Source organism: Nomia melanderi, chromosome 2 (assembly GCF_051020985.1).
Source record: "Nomia melanderi isolate GNS246 chromosome 2, iyNomMela1, whole genome shotgun sequence".
Taxonomy (NCBI): domain Eukaryota; kingdom Metazoa; phylum Arthropoda; class Insecta; order Hymenoptera; family Halictidae; genus Nomia; species Nomia melanderi.
Genome location: NC_135000.1, coordinates 10,253,092 through 10,271,522, shown reverse-complemented (window position 1 = coordinate 10,271,522; position 18,431 = coordinate 10,253,092). Strand labels below are relative to the sequence as shown.

General features: G+C 30.4%; 3 protein-coding genes across 5 annotated transcripts; 2 read left to right on the top strand and 1 right to left on the bottom strand.

Moving 5' to 3' along the window:
* Nucleotides 1-803: 803 nt before the first annotated feature.
* Nucleotides 804-4,562, top strand: LOC116432983 (protein MEMO1). The gene is made up of 8 exons (XM_031990533.2): nucleotides 804-1,057; nucleotides 1,550-1,631; nucleotides 1,700-1,768; nucleotides 2,093-2,205; nucleotides 2,348-2,459; nucleotides 2,532-2,751; nucleotides 2,836-2,940; nucleotides 3,052-4,562. The coding sequence occupies exons 1-8, from the start codon at nucleotides 1,006-1,008 to the stop codon at nucleotides 3,187-3,189; spliced, it is 891 nt and encodes a 296-aa protein (XP_031846393.1). The 5' UTR covers nucleotides 804-1,005; the 3' UTR covers nucleotides 3,190-4,562.
* Nucleotides 4,563-4,577: 15 nt separating this feature from the next.
* Nucleotides 4,578-12,556, bottom strand: obe (activating signal cointegrator 1 complex subunit obelus). Of its 3 annotated transcripts, XM_031990529.2 has the most exons (13): nucleotides 12,406-12,556; nucleotides 11,994-12,154; nucleotides 11,819-11,910; nucleotides 11,608-11,756; nucleotides 11,215-11,466; nucleotides 6,937-11,139; nucleotides 6,362-6,853; nucleotides 6,087-6,277; nucleotides 5,850-6,018; nucleotides 5,524-5,781; nucleotides 5,113-5,461; nucleotides 4,890-5,025; nucleotides 4,578-4,706 (listed from the first exon to the last, which is right to left on the bottom strand). In XM_031990529.2, exons 2-12 carry the CDS (start codon nucleotides 12,122-12,124, stop codon nucleotides 4,937-4,939), a joined length of 6,375 nt encoding a protein of 2,124 aa, XP_031846389.1. In that variant the 5' UTR covers nucleotides 12,125-12,154; nucleotides 12,406-12,556; the 3' UTR covers nucleotides 4,578-4,706; nucleotides 4,890-4,936. The 3 variants fall into 3 exon arrangements, with proteins under 3 accessions (XP_031846389.1, XP_031846388.1, XP_031846390.1); XM_031990528.2 differs by having other exon boundaries at nucleotides 4,698-5,025; XM_031990530.2 differs by lacking the exons at nucleotides 11,819-11,910; nucleotides 11,994-12,154; nucleotides 12,406-12,556 and having other exon boundaries at nucleotides 4,698-5,025; nucleotides 11,215-11,541; nucleotides 11,608-11,755.
* A 621-nt stretch (nucleotides 12,557-13,177) lies between these two features.
* SCCRO3 (defective in cullin neddylation 1 domain containing SCCRO3) lies at nucleotides 13,178-18,416 on the top strand. The gene is made up of 4 exons (XM_031990531.2): nucleotides 13,178-13,328; nucleotides 13,549-13,712; nucleotides 13,907-14,211; nucleotides 14,464-18,416. Exons 2-4 carry the CDS (start codon nucleotides 13,631-13,633, stop codon nucleotides 15,061-15,063), a joined length of 987 nt encoding a protein of 328 aa, XP_031846391.1. The 5' UTR covers nucleotides 13,178-13,328; nucleotides 13,549-13,630; the 3' UTR covers nucleotides 15,064-18,416.
* Nucleotides 18,417-18,431: the final 15 nt, after the last annotated feature.

Sequence of the window (18,431 nt, the reverse complement as noted above, 5' to 3'; positions counted from 1 at the left end):
CCGAAACGTACAAAACTTCTAACAGAGTGCAAACTGTCAATGAAAATAGTGATAATTAATTTAATAATTATTTTATTCGAGTTAAGCCAACATGTTACAGCGTTTTTTATAAAAAACGAACGATTTTTAATCTCTAATATGACTATTATATTGTTAATTCTTTTCTCTAGAATGCTATATTTCGAGAACATTTGTATCATCTTTAATGTTATCTTATTGATACAGAAGAATTTTATTACTTACGTTTATTCGTTTTATTATATTTGTTAAAAAAACATTTATTGTTGTATCTTAGAATAATTGGTTGGAATTTCAAAATAGAGCGTGGTCCAATCCGATGCACAAAATCATAGGGATTATTAGGCCACTACTCTTACGTTACAGCATAAATTTTCATGTTAAATTTATTTTTTAATAGAAAACCAGTTAAAAATATCAGTAAATATTATCATATAAACACTCTAATCAATTATTTATAATTTCGATGTACTGAAATCCCTAGTAACATTAATTGCAAATGCAACTTGTAAATTAATTGATAAACACAGATAAATGTTATTTCCAATTGGATTACAATCGGTTTATTTAAAATTAAATTATATATATATATATGTATTTAATTATTCATTGATATTTTCATTACAATTTCAAATTATTCCAACTCTGTATGTTTAGAAGTACTAACGTAAAAAATCTTTTACAATGTTTATAATTAAAGAATATAAACTTCTATAATATGAATTCCTCTCATACTGCCTTTAGATATAAAAATAATACTAAATCACATTTTGATACGATTACAATCATATCATTCGACTCTATTAGAAGTGTATAGTTCATGGTTAAATAAAAAGTTTTGTGATAGAATTTTATAAACATTCTGTATTTAAATAGGATTTAATAATTGTGCTACATATAGATTGTTTGTATAATCATTAATAAAAGAGTATCGTTTACTTGAAGAAATTACTAGAATAATTAAGGATTTGTTCAACAAGACGAAAAATGGCATTAATTAGAAGAGCAACTCATGCTGGTAGTTGGTACGCAGGCTCTGGTAAGCATTATTTAAAACATATTTTTAATTTATTTAATATTTCGCGTAATGTCTTATACTTATTAATTACCATACAGCTGTGGTTATGTATTATAATTTTTTTTTTCGTGCAAAGTCATCGATATATAACGTCAATGTTTACACATCAAACAAATATTTATAACAGTACACAATAGGGGTATACGTGCATACAATATTTTCCTACTATAGTAATGTACATTTCTATAAATTAATAATTAAAATTACTAACGTTTGTGATATTGTTTGTCACTTTTAGGTTACACTTCATTAATTATTGTATAAAGTATTACATGCTTTCTGTATGTACTGGATTCAACCTAACATAAATTTATATTACTTTAATTAGTAAAAATTCTTATTTATTTAATTACAGCTTATTTAATTAACTTATCAACTTGCTGTTTAATTTATTAATTTTTATATTAATCGTCATTAGAATTGCATATGCTTTAATATAAATGTTTTGTGCAGGTTCCGAGTTAAATAAGCAATTAGAAGGTTGGTTGGGTGCAGCAGACTTATCACATGGACCTGCTAGGGCAATTATTGCCCCGTCAGTAATTATAGCACATTAAGTAATCCTTCGTAAATTAACAAATCTTAACGAACAAAATTTCACAGACATGCAGGTTACAACTATTGTGGAGCATGTGCTGGTTTTGCATATCGCCAGATTAGTCCTGTTGTTGTGTAAGTTTTTAAATGAATTAATCTAAATTTTAGTCGGTTTTATAACTTATCTTTTTAGTATTATGTTACGTAATTATGTTATATTTATTTTTCATTAAAAGAAGGAAAAAAAAGAGTCAAAACATAAATAGAATATTGCATTAGGAAATGTAAGTAGCGATGATAAGAATTTTTATTTATTTCATTTCAAAGACAAAAAATTAATGAAAACTTAAAATTAACACTTCTTAAGCAACAATGCACTATTAAATTAATATGCGTTTGTAACAATATATTATATAAATTTAAAATAATGTATTGTATATGTAATTTATCATTATATAGTCGTAGGATATTTATTCTGGGTCCATCACATCATGTGAGATTAACAGGCTGTGCTCTTTCTTCTGCTTCGATTTATCAAACACCATTGTATGATCTACATATTGATCAACAAGGTACAAATTGCATGTTACAGAATACTAAAGTAGATTTTCTATGAAATCTTAATGCATAAAAATTATAATGTTAAAAGACAATATGCAAATATGAATTACTATCAAAGATTAGTTCAAATATAGGTTTCTGTTCATATGATAGTATGCAGAGAACTTGAGGAAACTAGACATTTTGAATGGATGGATTTAAATACGGATGAGGAGGAACACAGCATTGAAATGCAATTACCGTTCATAGCAAAAGTCATGGAAGGGTACGGTAATTATATTTATAATCCCTTTATTCGTGTAATGTAAAATTAATCTATCATTTTCTGTAAATATAGGTTTAAAGATTCTTTCACTATAATTCCTATACTCGTCGGATCATTAAGTCCAGAAAGAGAGGCACTTTATGGAAGATTATTAGCGCCATACATGGCTGACCCACAAACGTTATTTGTTATTTCTTCGGATTTCTGTCACTGGGGACAGCGTTTCCGTTATACATACTACAATAGATCATGTGGTCCTATTCATAGATCTATTCAAAATCTCGATAAAATGGTATATAATATTGTTCGTGTTGTCTAGGTATAAAATGATTATTTGTAGATTTCTGTATTATATTTCCATTACTTTGTATTGTAGGGTATGGATATTATAGAAAATTTAAATCCTACAGTATTTACCGATTACCTTAAAAAATACGGTAACACTATATGTGGTCGTCATCCTATCAGCGTTTTATTGCAGGTAATTATTTTTATTCATTCAAATCCATAAATGGAGTCCAGTTATATTCCCGATATATTTTATTTAACTTAATAAACATTTTTAATAAATTTGTAACTGCTATATTAACAGGCGATTCACAGTTTAAAAGGGAATACCAATGGCCAAAGAATGAACCTGAAGTTTTTAAAGTATACTCAAAGCAATCAATGCAATAACATGAATGACAGTTCTGTTAGTTATGCCAGTGCTTCCTTAGTTCTCGAGTGATAAGATTTACACCTTCAAGATTATTATTACCAGTCAAGAAATTTACACGGGAAAAGAAAGTACTAAAAAAAACGACAGTAATAATCTATCGAGCATCAAATGCATTAATCGACAGTTTTTTTTAAGCATTTCCTTTTTTCTTTTATACGCATGGAAAATGATAAAAATGAAATCGAGTAAAAATTTCTCGTATTAAATTTCCTTAGCTTTTAATGAAAGGATACATTCGTTTTTGCAATAAATGTCATGAATAGAAATATATTATTACAAAGTGTTTTATGTGAACGCATTTCGGTGTATTACTTACAAGGAATAATCAGTACTTCCAGATTATAATTATGGAAGGAGCTTAAGTATTTCTTTGCTTTGATTATTACTACCTATATAATTGTGCAAATAAGAGTAATATAAAGTGTGTCATGAAAGTACAAAAGAAGTACAGAGTTCAATCTATCGATGAAGGAGAGATCACTAACAAATTAATACTTAATGGTGTTAATATATTTCTTTTGACAATTTTAACGAGAAAAATATATATTATAAATTCGAACTGTTAAAACTATTAGCTGGAAGAATAATTTAAAAGGTAGTATTTTCTTTTCTAGAGCACCGTAACGTGTATTTATAGATTATAGTCTGAACGTAACGTAGGTCTATACAATAGTGTTTATTACACGAATTCCTTGTGTTGTGAAAACGTACTACTAGCGTGAAATTATTTATTTTATAAAATCTGAGAAAAAATGTTGGTTTAGCAACATTTGCAATATATTTATGTTTCATGGATTAACGAATATTAAAGAGGAAAATAAATAAAAGATGTCCTTTATTTTTATATATATTCTTGTGTTTTTATATGCATTATGTGTCTCAGGGATATAGTTAAAAAACTAAAGAGCTAAGTTTGAAATATATCTCTTCTACATCTTTAGCTTGAACAGTCTGCATTGATTATCAAACAGAACAGTTATTACGAATATGCAGATTGCAACTTAAGTATGTTCTCTTTGAAACAAAGCAATGAAATGATCTCAAATCCTTCCTGCCCTACAATTTCTTGTTGTTTTTCGTTAGAATAGGATGTTAACACGTTCGCTGCTATAAACGTCATATTCATGATGCCACGATTGATTTTATAACCTTACGATAGGAGCGAACGTGTTAAAGAAAAGAATAATATAAATGTACTGCCACAAAATGTTATGCTATGAGCGTAAAGAAGGATCAGAGTGTAAGATATTTTAAGATATATCACTTATATCTTTATTTCTTATGAGTTATCGATGTTTATGTTACCGCATAAAATTCTAATAGCAAATCTTGTACGTTTTTCTATTAAACTTGTTTTATAATAAACTAATCATTCTTTTTAACCTTTTTACTGCGACATTTTATTTGTACACTGTGAAAAAAATTGTAAAACTGATCCTCTCGAGATGTTACTTTCTGTATCTTAGTTCCATTTGTATAAAATAAGTAGAATAATTTAAATCCTTATGTTGTTTCATAATCGTGTACTATATAAGGAAAATATACGTAAGTTTGTATGCACATTTAGAAAAATAAATGTTGACAAAATATATTTAAAATTATTGTCGTTTCAATCGCAATATCTTTGGATGTCAAATGAATCTCACGAGTTTTTGTGTTTAACAATTTTAATCTTAGTTAAAATAACAAATTTAACTGTACATACTTACACTACCGTTTAGTCTTTGGAGCATACATATACTCGCTTACTTTAACATTAATGTACTACATTTATATGTACATCGTATTGTTGATCCAGTCCTATATAAGAGTCAGACATCAAATAGAATGTCAACGTTGCATGACCTTCGAGGGAAAGAAATAATTTAGTTTCTTCTTTTACATAAAACGGTAATTCTTTTGCTTAAAAAAAAACAAACAAACTACAAATACCTAATTTTGATGGCGCTGTAAATTGTAACTGATGATATTTCCATTGATCGTTTATTCCACTGACTCGTTTCAGTGCCCATAACTCTTTGTCTTGAATACTACCTAACACCAAAAACCAGCCTTCGTCCTTTCCTTTTTGGTACATAGGACAATGCGCTCTTAAATTATTAGATTTATTTTTTCGTCTCATTCGAATGTTCAGTATATAATCCTGATCTTTGTGTACATCAATATAAATAAGATTTGCTGTTCTCAGTGCTACAGGTTTCTGTTTAGCGCCATCAGGCCAGTAACCCTCCAAACTCAAGTTGACACAAAGTATCGGCATTTCTCTTATCACTTGATGTATCTGTAACAAATTATTAATAGACATACGATAACGATAATATGAACAAACTCAATTGTATTCACCTCGTATATTTCATTTTCTTGGAATTCTTCGCCGAGCGCTTGTAGAAGCAAATTATATTTATCATATACAGTGTTGCATAACACAGGAAGAATTTTCGGCAAAGATGAGAATAACTGTAAATGTTCGGAATTTATATGAGGCAATGTAAGTATCGCAGATTCATCTATCCATCGAGCTTGAATAATCATTTGTAGTAACTGTATTATCACGAGCGTGGATACCAGCCATCCATGTTCTGCAACAGTATCTATCATAGCCTGAAAGCAAATGTAGACTATAATGTTACTGCAAAGCATAAGAAACATTACGTTTAATTACACGATACCTGAATAATTCGAATCGCTTGATCAAGAACTAATTTTAAATCTGTGAGATAATCTGCACATGGTAGCGTAAGTCTTGAGAAATGCGCTTGAAGTAATATGAATGCTTTAGTATTTGGAGAATCATACGAGTAGTTATCCACTGTATATCGGCACATTTTGCATAGTTCTCTATTAAATGATAAGATACATTCAAATTATTTGAGCGCATATTTTTCTTTCTAAGATTGGTAACTCACTCATTCAATAATTCTTCGTTGTGTCTTACAGGCAATTCATTGTATTCATAAGAATTAGATAAAATATGTAAACACTCATCCATTGTCAGAGCATCCTTTAATGATTGTTCAAACATCAGCATAGTGTGATGCGATAAGTAATAAAATGATGCTATTTTACCCATCGAAAGTGGGAATATAATTTGTCCATTCTGTAATCAGGATAGTTGTAATAATCATATTATTTTATATTTTACATTTAACTAGGACGATTATTGTCATTCAGTAATACAGACCTCATCGAAGTCAATGCAATGCGAATCCATCAACACTTTCAGTGTATTATCAACCATAGAGGATAAGTACTCGTTGATCATATGAGGTTCCAAAGCGTTCAAATCATAATACACCGGATTTTTCATTAGTCTTCTGAAGAAATAGGTCCACGTTAAGTAATCCAAAAATTCTTGTTTATTTTTAATTGTGCCAGCCACGATCTCCGCGTTTATATGATCCGGTAACACTGCCAGTAAGCTCGATTCAACCGGGAACGGCTCGTGCAGGAAGTTTTTATAAAAGTTCTTCTTCAAATCGTGTACCAAGACAACTGCCACTCCGGAATCATCGAATTGAGGTCGACCCGCTCGACCCATCATCTGAAGCACATCCGTAATTGGCATGTCCACGTAACGTTTCACTTTACCATCGTAATATTCTGTTCCCTTTATCACCACCAAGTGAGCAGGAAAATTTACACCCCAAGCTAAGGTGGCTGTCGTAATTAACACCTGAAATATAATATTTTCAGTGTACTTGGAATCTGTATATATTCAATTATACACTTGTATTATAATATAAATAATTCTAATACCTGTATCCTATTATTAACAAACAATTCTTCTACGATTCTTCTATCCTTATCTTGAAGACCGGCATGATGAAGTCCAATCCCAAAAGCAAGGGTAAGCTTCAAATTCGAGTCTCGTACATGATCCAATATACTGTTCATCTCTTCGTCAGGCATATGCAGCCACTGTTTCGCATTATCCTCTGCTGCGAGGTAAGCAATCAAATTTAATGCAGTTAATCGCGTTTGCCTACGCGACGAAACGAATACAAGAGCTGGACTGGACGGTGAATGTTGTCTGATCGCTTGGAATGTTGGTTTATTCATTGTTGCCATACGTGGACAGTAATGTTTCCCAGGGAATCCGTTTATATGGATTTCCAATGGTACTGGTCGTACAGAGGGACGGAAATTATATAAGCCCATTTCTCGAATGCCCAGCCAATTAGCTAAATCCACAGCGTTGGCCAATGCTGTGGACAATCCAACGATTCTTAGTTTCTTCAAAGTGTGGGAAGAAATAAAGTTAGTCCTTGAAACGATAACCTCCAATACAGGACCACGATCTTCCCCTAAAAGATGGATCTCATCTATAATTATAAGAGCAACATTCTTGACGTAAGTTCTTGTTTGCCAACTTCTGCTGATACCGTCCCATTTTTCTGGAGTAGTCACAATGATATTTGCACTAGCTATCACTTTAATGTCCGGTGACACGTCCCCAGTTAATTCCACTACTTTCTTTCCAAGTTGTTCTTCGAATCGAATTTTCCAATCCTTTATTCGTTCTCTGACTAAAGCCTTCAGGGGTGCAATGTATACAACCTTTTGTGTAGGATATTGTTTGAATATTCGGAACATAGCTATTTCAGCAACAATTGTTTTTCCAGATCCAGTCGGAGCACCCAGTAAGACGTTGTTGTCAGTGTGATACAAACAATGAAAAATCTGTGTTTGTATCGGATTGAAGTGAGTGAATTTATAAAGTCTTTCGAACGCCGGTTCTTTTAATGCTTTCACCGGTAAGGGCTGCAATTCCAGTAAATCTGTATGCGGAGGATATATGTCTGGTAATATTAATTCATGGAACGTAAGGGGTAGCATACTCTCGCAATTTAACCAGCGATCGCTCGTCGCTTTCACTATGTACTGCGAGGGCAATGGTTCATGCAATGGGATAATCATTACAAGTTCCTGTTCAAGGTTACTGCATACCATCTTTTTCGTCAAGATAAAGTACTCATGATGGTAAAGAAAATTATTGTCCGGATCTTCGATCCATATCCAAAACGGTTCCGAGGTTTTCCCATGTACCCTGTCGTTCCATCGAAACTGAGGATATATTTTCAGTCGTATTCTTAAAACTCTGCGGGTAATAGGCTGTAAAGTGGCCTCCATTTCCAGCGTAGGTAGTTCTTCGCAACATTTCTTCACTAGCACTGCCATTTTTGGATTACGTATCATATCTCCAATCTCTTTAACATTCATATCGTTCAATTTATCAATGGTCAAGTTATGTTGTTCTAGTTTATCGATAATGTCCAAAGGTAAACAAGAAAATTGACATAAAGGGTTCATATAACTCCACTGTTGCAGTTCCAGCATTTTCGCCATTTCCAGTAAGCGGCCAGACATTAATGCATTATTTTGTCGTAGCATAATTTTGAACAACGCTCTACATATACGCACTGCGTTTTGCGTGATGTACGCTTGATCTGATATCAATGAGAACGAGTTGATCCGACCGCGCGATAAATATGTTTGTAATAGAATATTCACTTTACCATAAATATTTTCCGCGCCGCCTTGTGCTACGACTTCACAATAGTTCTCAGACATTTCCTGTAATTCGTCGATTTCATCATCTCGCACTTTCAGTTGCTCGAATTCCTGTGACTTTGATATCATTGCGAGTATTTCTGCTTCGGTCATAATCGGTTTGATCAATTCATTGAAAATTTCAACTGTATCATATTTCAGGTAAAAGTGACTCGCGATACGTCCTAGATCTGTTGTGTTAAGATCTCCGGTACTTACGTTGTACCGAATCATTTTAGCTTTATCCAATGATTTCGCTGCTATATCGATCAATTCCTTCCTCTTGCGCTCCAAATTTGGATCGTCGGCGATAACTTGATGAGGAATTCCATAAACGTGATGGTTCAATTTCATTCTAACAAATAAATAAGTGTAACTCAGCCATTTTATAGCCTCTTCCACATTAGATATTGTACCTAGCGCAATTTCAGCGTTCAAATTATCCGCTAGATATTTAATGAAATTGCTTTCGATAGGTATTTGATTCGTTAATAATGATAGATAATGATATAATTTATTATGAGCAGTAATGATGGTAGCGTGTCCTTCAACGTCGAATTGAGGTCGGCCGGCGCGTCCGAAAATTTGCAAGACGTCTAATATATCTAAATCAATAAAGGAACCACGTTTTGAATCATATATTTCCGTTCCCCTTATAATAACTGCATGCGCAGGTAAATTTACACCCCAAGCTAACGTTGATGTGCACACTAACACCTTGATTAATCCTTCAGAGAAATATTTTTCAATCAGATTTCGCTCTGAACGTAGTAGACCAGCATGGTGTACCGATAATCCGTTATTAAATAATTCTATTAAATGCTTGTTAGATGATTTGCTGAAAGCTTTGTTCATAAATTTCGCATGATTCCCGGGTATGAACAACTGTAACGTATCATTTCGCATAGCCAACTCTTTCAGAGCATTTGCCACCCTGACTGTAGCATTACGTGCATGTACAAAGACCATAACTTGATGTCCTTTACGTACCATGTCTACAACTTTATCGTAACACGCACGATCCATGTCATTCATCTGTTGTAAAGGTGCGGTTGCTTTCACACCGATAAATGTCTGACTTAATGGCACTGGACGGAATCGATGATCGAAATAAAAGAGTCCAACGTCTGGGCTGACCCGTAAAAATCTTGCTACGTCCAAATAATTTGGTAAAGTTGCCGAGAGTCCAACAATTCTGATCATACTTTGAGAAGACTCCACTTGTCGCAATGTCCGAGCAACTAACGCTTCAACTACTGGTCCTCTGTCACCGTGTAATAAATGTACCTCATCGATAATTAACAATTTCACTATACTCGTGAGAGAAACATCTCCGGTACCCTTTCTTGTCAAAACATCCCATTTTTCTGGAGTAGTGACAATCATCTGTGTTTGTTGAATCTCTGATTTCGTTAGCTGCATATCTCCGGTCAGTTCTCGAACCGATATACCGAGGCATTCAAGTCTTTTGCCAAAATTTGCAGTCATTTCTGCTGCCAAAGCTTTCATAGGTGTCACATAAATGATCTTGAACAGATTTTTCATTATTTGACCTTGTTCAATATGTTGTTTCAGCTGATGTACAACAGTCAACATAGCAACATTAGTTTTTCCAGCTCCTGTTGGTGCACAAATTAATAAATTCTCATTGGTATTATATGCTGCATTAAACACTATGCTCTGTATCCGATTTAAACTTTCAATGCCTCTGAAAGCCATCTGCCCAATATCATCTAACGCAGATGTCAGAACAGGTGTGTAATTAAGATTAATTGACTGTAATTCTGGAATAGGTATGTGAATTTCTTCACTTAATTCGGTATCTTTTTTTATCACGTTTTGCGGGAGCATTATCTTTTGACCTGACACACAACCACTCATATGTTTGCTACTCGAATCAGAGTTAAATACAAATGGATAGTTTTCTCGCATATTCTTGCTAGAAACAGTGTCCTTCTTGAATATAGGTATAGACGATTCAATTAAGGCCTTTTGTTTCTTAAAATATAGATCCTGCGATTCCAAGTCATTTCCTTCCCGTTTATTTGATATCTTATTTAATTTCTTTTCTTCTTTTCGTACTTGCTTCCATAAATGCTTCTCTTTTTCAGACTGCACAGTTACTTGACCACTAATTAGTGGTCTCTCTGGATCACATTGCTTTTGTACCTTAGGAACAAGATGAAGACCAAGGCTTTGAGTTAGAGCTATAATACTTTTTTGATGTTCTATAATATACTGTATGAACTCTATTTCTTCATAACCTAGAAAGTCAAGTAACTCGTTTTCCATATTTTCCACATTTCTCAATTTAGAGCTTATTATCTTGGCAAAATCCTCGAAACTCATATTAACAGAGCTCTTTCTATAACATAATTTCAAACCTTGCTTGTATGTCTTTTCATCAAACTGGAACATATGTATATGATTCATGAAATATTAAAACTTCTAAAAATTATTGTGTTAAAACAATTTAATACCCACTTCAGTTTTGTATAGTTTTACAGTATCATTCCTATATTTCATTGTAAAATTATTTGTAGTTTGATTTGTATTTTCTAAAGACATATCGCGAAGTGTTTCGGTGTTTGGCCATAATGCTTTTGCAGGTTTATAATCAATTTTAGTACCGAATAAAATGTTTTCAGATACCTCTGTATTGTTACCGCTTTCTCTTCCATATCTCAATAGCATCAAAGCATCCTCATTCAAATTTTCTCTAATCACGGATATTGTCTACAATAAATGTAATAGTTCATAATATTTAAAGTAAAATTCTACCAGCTGTCATATAATCCAAAGGATTAAAAACTGAAAGGATTGAAAGTATTATCCATAAAAACTGTATTAAAAATACAAGATCCACAAAATGCTTACATTCATCATTTTATTAACATCCTGGTGTGTTAAGTTTCCTGCTCTTCCCTTCAAGATCTCAAATTTCTTTTGTGTTATTAATTTCTCATCGATTAGTAAGTGCAAAGCAAACATAACAAAATCATGTATGAGTTCAGCTGAACATTCATCTAAAATAACAGACAAATTAGTAACAGTATTTCAATTTATATTGCAATAAATTAACACGTACCAAATATTTTTGTAACAATTTGACGTAACTCTTTAATATGATGCAAGACATCTTTCGGCAAAAAGTTGTTTAAATCATTCCAACTTAGTTCACTGTATTTTACGTGAAAGAAATGTTTATCATATTATAAATATAATATATAGAAAAGATGTTCAAAATATTCATTGTAACATACCTTTTTGTTTTAGTTATCTGTTCATCCTCTTTTCTAAGTAAATCATTTGGTTCTAAGTTTGTTATACTTTTTATACGTCCAAGATTTGTAAACATTCGCAATGATCTTGTTATACGCGGTAATTCAGGCATTTTTATTAGAGTATATCACCCACACGTTTACTGAAATATATATACTTAAATATGCTTATGATAATAAATAAGAATACACACACATGCAGATAGACGTGTGCACACGATTGTAATTTATTCAGAAATATTTATTAGTTGCATAATAATGCGTAATATACCATTAAAGACTTATCTTTTTATAATCGAAATTTCTTTCCTAAAAATCTTTTTATTTTCATAGAAAAACAATAAAGTTAACGTTACATACTAAATGTTACACACGATTGTAGTTAAATACTTGCCTATTAAGTTTACTGGGAAAAATGTTTAAGTTTCATAATTTTTTCTTACAATTGCGATTAACGCCATGAAAAAATATTCCTCATGTACCGTGCACATAAATGAATTCGATAATTAAACGTAAAATGTATTTCTCTTTTTAGCGCAAATTTATTGTATATCTTGTATTATTTACAGGATGTAAATAGTTATATAGACTTTACAACATGTGTAAATTAATAACAACGTGTTCATAGAAACACTTCCAACTACGCGCAAAATTGGACATTTAGAAATGACGTTTCCAGTTTTAACGTGATAAAATCTTGCACGGTATTGAAAAAACAATGCTAAATATTCGTTATTACGTTTACAATGATAAAAAATGTGAATTAAGACATTATCAAATGCTTTCTCTTCACTTTGAAAATATGTTATTTTTATGACATATGCGTCGTCACTAATGATTACTGTTTTTATGGTATATCTATACTGAATTTTACGAAAAAGGTATCGTTGTTACTTTGCTACAAAGGTACTTTTTTTATTATGTATTGAAACACGAAGAATATTTATTACTGTATTTTTATGCGTCAATTTTGTATTCTGTTTCGATACAAAATGTTTCGATACCGTACAAATTGAGACGAGAAGATTCTTTGTTCGTACAGCGATAGCGCATATCGTTGTATTATTTTGTGAGGTTACGTTGTTACAAATGACAGTAGCATTTGATCGAATACAATTCAGCTTTGGGATTTTTGTGAAACAGATGCTTGAAACAGCTGGAATTGACGCATCTTGGTAGCTCCAATTGTGGCGAATTTGTTTGAATATTTCCGATAAATGAGAATTTATAAATGTGGTCACAGCAAGATATCTTGCGGGGGGTCCTTACTGGGGTTATCGTGACCCAGGTAGACCGAAAGTCCTCCTTAACAGTAAGGTAAACTATTTATTTAACAAATATGTTCATTCAATAATATATATATTCACATTTTAAAATATCATTTTAAAAAATATACTATAATTTTAAACTTTTCTTTTGATGATTTTTATTTATTGCATGTATATAAGAAACTGCTCAATTTTGTTATACCACTGTTATTATTCTTAGCATTTGTATTGATAATATTATATTTATACTATAATATCTTATTGCACAGATTTTGATCAAGACTGCCAATGTAAGACTGAACTACTGATGCGTAGGATACTTGTCTTTGATGTTAAGTACGGACAGCATCAATGGGAAACTGTTTTTCATGCTTTAAGGTGCCTTTTCCACCAGCCACCACTGATCAATCTTTGTCATTGGAACAAAAAGACGGTAACCATCTATATCTATTACTTATATACTTTTTTGGTATATGATTTATTTAGATATATGTCTATATGAGCAACATGGAGTATTTACATAACTTGATGGAAGCATGGGAATCGTGTTTTACTGGTTCATATTATTCATTAAATTTCCATTTGTTTTAAATGAAATTTCATATAAATTATTAACAATGGTTGTAGAAACAATGGAACTTAGGGGCTTGTTCCCAAATTCTTGCCAACAAACTGGGCCCTTAGTGCCTGAACCACATATAAATGGAAACAGAAAATCAATCACTACGTTATCAACATTCAATAATGTAGGGTCTGATAATTGTGGATCTGTGCCTAGTGTACAAAATAATTTACGTTTGTCAAGAGGATTTTATACGCGTCTACCGCCATTGGGTAAATCTGGACAATCGTCTGGATTAAATGTGACAATTGAATCAAAACAGCAAAGAGAATCAGAGAACAAGTTAAATGCTTTATTCGACCAATATAAGGTAAATTTTAACTATAGATTTCAACTTTTCTCCATTAATTAACATTGTAATATATTGATTTTCCCCATATACCAACATTTTAAACATCAATAGGGCTTTTATTTGTTGTATAATCAAATATTACTATTTAGTTACACTGTTATATTTTACACTACTGATATGTAGCATGCCAATATTGATTACACGCTTAATACTAAATTTTTACTGTCAATTCAAAGTATTTCTTTGAAACATAATTCTTTTTATTGATAGGATCCACATGAAGATGTAATCTTAGCAGATGGTATAGAAAGACTTTGCAATGATTTACAACTGTCCCCAGACGAATTTCAAGTACTTGTTCTTGCTTGGAAATTAAATGCTGAACAGATGTGCCAATTTACACGTCAAGAGTTTGTGACAGGTTTAAAAGCAATGAAAGTAGACAGTATACGTGGTATACAAGCAAGATTACCAGAAATTGTTCAAGACTTGTCTGTAAATAGTGATTTATTCAAAGATCTCTATCGATTTACGTTCCGATTTGGTTTAGATGTTAATTCCGGTCAAAGAATACTACCAGCTGACATGGCAATTGTTCTATGGAAACTTGTTTTTACTTTACGTGAACCACCGCTCTTATCAAGATGGTTGAAATTTCTTGAGTGCCATCACGTTAGAGGCATACCTAGGGATACATGGAACATGTTTTTGAATTTTGCTGAAAGCATTGGTGATGATCTTGGTGCCTATGATGATGCAGAAGCATGGCCAAGTTTATTTGATGATTTTGTGGAATATGAAAATGATCAAATGAACCAAAATATCAGTAAAGATGATATCATAAAAGATGTTTCTGTTGATAAAGTCTAATATTGGTGTTTTAAATTTACATTGTGATAAGGATTATTAGCTTACATTTAACTTCCAAACAGAATCGTTTAAAACTCTTTGACTCAATGAAACAATGATAATAGTTTCTCTACAGCATTCTCTCATTATTTGATGTTAATATCTTAATGGTGGCATTACAGAGTACCAGACTTAGTGAAATTACTAAAAGTTACACAATAAAATTTCATTCAAAGGATTTCGTTTGTAGAGATGTGAATTTAAAATTTTTCTACACTTAGTGTATAAATTAGAGAACAGAATTTCTATAATCTAAATTTGTGATACAGTATATATGAATGTATACAATTTCCAGTATATTAATATTTCTTATACTTTTTAAAAATACTGTTGAGAAAAGTAACAAATGTAAAAAGAGATCTCTTATTATATAGAAATTCTTCAAAAACTTACCTGACAAACTACATCTTGCTAGACTAGAATATACAGAGTAACTTTCATTGACACTGGTGTAAAGTCAGTACTGTGAAACAAATTTAATAATTTGTGATTATAGTCTATGATATTGTTTTAAATGGACGTACGGTTTATTTAAATTATGTTCCTATTTATTACTTTCTTTTTTTTTTCTTCTTTTAATATACATAACTTCAAATCTTGATAATATTTAGATACAAGAGTAAGTATTATTAAAATTTTCTGGTAAACGCATTTCAGATGTAGTAAAATTGTTCAGACACATGTATATAGTGCCATGTCTTTCGAAAACTCTAAAAACTTATTCATTAAAATTAGTAATATCTAATGTATTTAATATATCATCAAAGAATTTTTGGTGTACTATTTTTTATTTGTGAAAGTATACTATATATTTATGTTGCAGATTTATCTATTGCAAATGATTAACAACTTTACATAATTTTGATTCATAAGTTAATTAATTTGATTAAATATAATCAGTGTTTTTCTGCATTGTTTAAGAGAAATAAAATATTGAAAAAAATGTATAATAATGTAAAACATTATCAAATATTACTTACACAGAGGGACTTATAAAATTAAGTTCTAATATCGTAACACATAGTTAAGGTCTTTATAAAATAAAATCAAAAATGAATTCAACTTTAACAAAAATTTATAATAGAATAAATGATATGGAGTAATTGTTATGTAGTTTGTCTAAATGTGATAACAGAGTTTTTTCCATAACGTGTATAAAGTACATAGAAAGTAAAATATGCAGACAAAAAATATATTTTAAAAGTAAATAATATATAATATATAACACATTGTCTGTGTCAGTACTATTTTACAAAAGAATATTATTTTCATTCATATTACCAGGAAAGAATGTTTTTAAGGATTAACTTCTTTAGTTCAGGTTCAATTGAACGTGAATTCTTCTTATATAAAAGTAAGTTCCTCTGTGTTAGGTGAAATATAATTATTTACTTCTTAAAAAAATATTGAAATTATACAAGTGTGTATAATAAAACTTGAACAGGCGCACATATACTGTTAATTTATTTTCATAATTTAACAAAGGGCTGATATTTTTGTTTGAACCTGGGCTTACCGAAAAATTAGCTTTATGTATATTATTGTATATTAGAGACATTACAAACTTTTTCTTAACTAATATATGAAGAACAGTCGTAAGAAATATATAGGGTTGTTTTTATTGTGATAACTATTTAATCAAATGAAATATTACAAGCGCATTGCTGTCACGGAATAGGCTTGCTAACAATGCTAAAAACGAAGTGATAAATATTAGAATTTGAGTGCAAGATCAATAGATGTTCATATTGAAGATTGTACATTTCACGGAATTCATAATAAATTGGTTTTAATTCGTTAAGAGGAATACAAACAACAGCAACAGGAATGTGTTTAAGCGATTTAATAATAATGTTAATAAATATAATTTTCTCATGTTTTTACAATACATTGTATATGGTCTGACATGTATTAAGAGTAAGTTAATCATTAAGTGTAATTGATCCGTTGATAGAATGATAATTGTAATTGTAAACTATGTGTACATATTGTGGTAACAATACAAAAATTGGACATAGTTTTAATAATGCGTATACATCACAATAAGTAACGTAATTATATATTATTATGTCAAAAGTTTAATATTAATTATTACATTAATAGTTTTATAAATATTTTACTAGAGAAAAGAAGAGTATGAAAAATATCACGTTTCTAAGTTTTTAAGTAACATTTTTAATTTGTTTATACACTTTACACAATAGTTAAGTAATTATTTACATTAATGATCTCAAAGTAACCCAGATACATAATTAATACATACTTGATTACAAGAAACAGTTAAAAAACAATTCAAAGAATTCTAAATAAAAACATTGTTTTTAAATGAACTGTTTCGTGTAATTTAAAATTATTAATATAAATAATTATTGATATTAAGTCAGTATCTTTATGAAAAAATTGCAGTATTAAAAATATTTTTCCAGAAATATAATTTCTCTACTCACATAAATTATAAAATTATTTTTTCATACATTTAATACATTGCACATCAAGCTATCTTTAATAAATCAATATTGACGCTTTTAAGGAATCAATAAGAGAACATTTTGAAAACGCAACTCACATAATTATTATTTAATAACTAAATGTGTAAAATTTTGGTAGTAAATTTTACTCTAATTACTTTTATGTATTAAATCCACAACCAATATGAAAAATAAAGCTTTTATAAATTCGTAAATTTATTTGCGTTTGTATCCATTTTGTGCAAATTACTTGAATAGTATGATTTGCTGAAATTTGAAAAAAATGTCATCAGAATTTTCAGATTTTTAATTATTATAGAGTTTCATTTGTGCGATACGTCATAGGAATAATTAGTAGTAATCATTACATTAAATGGTTTGGTTTATAAATCACTTTTTATTATTTAATTATGATTAATATCATTTACACATACATAGATGTATCAATGATTCTTATGTGACATATAACAATTGAAAATTCTAAATCCAATTGATAAAAAATAAATTAAAGTATTTTAATAAAGTAATAAGGGAACGGGCGAGTTAAAACAATAAAATTCATAGTGAGATAAGATCGGAGAGGTTGCTGTATCTCCAGTAGCTCACAAGAAAGTAAAAATATAAGAGTATCTAAATGCAGGCTAAGGAATTGATACATAAGAACAGTAAGAAGTTAAAGCTATCACCATCTAATTCACTAATTAGCCTTATTATTTTACTCAATTAGAGAAAATAAAAATGAAGTTGGTATTTACTGTAGTTTTGGAAAAAACAATTTGCAACACTTTATTTCACCCACCCTGTATGTTCTCCTGTTCTTACAAACGTTATTGTAATGAATATTATGATTGGATGTTATCT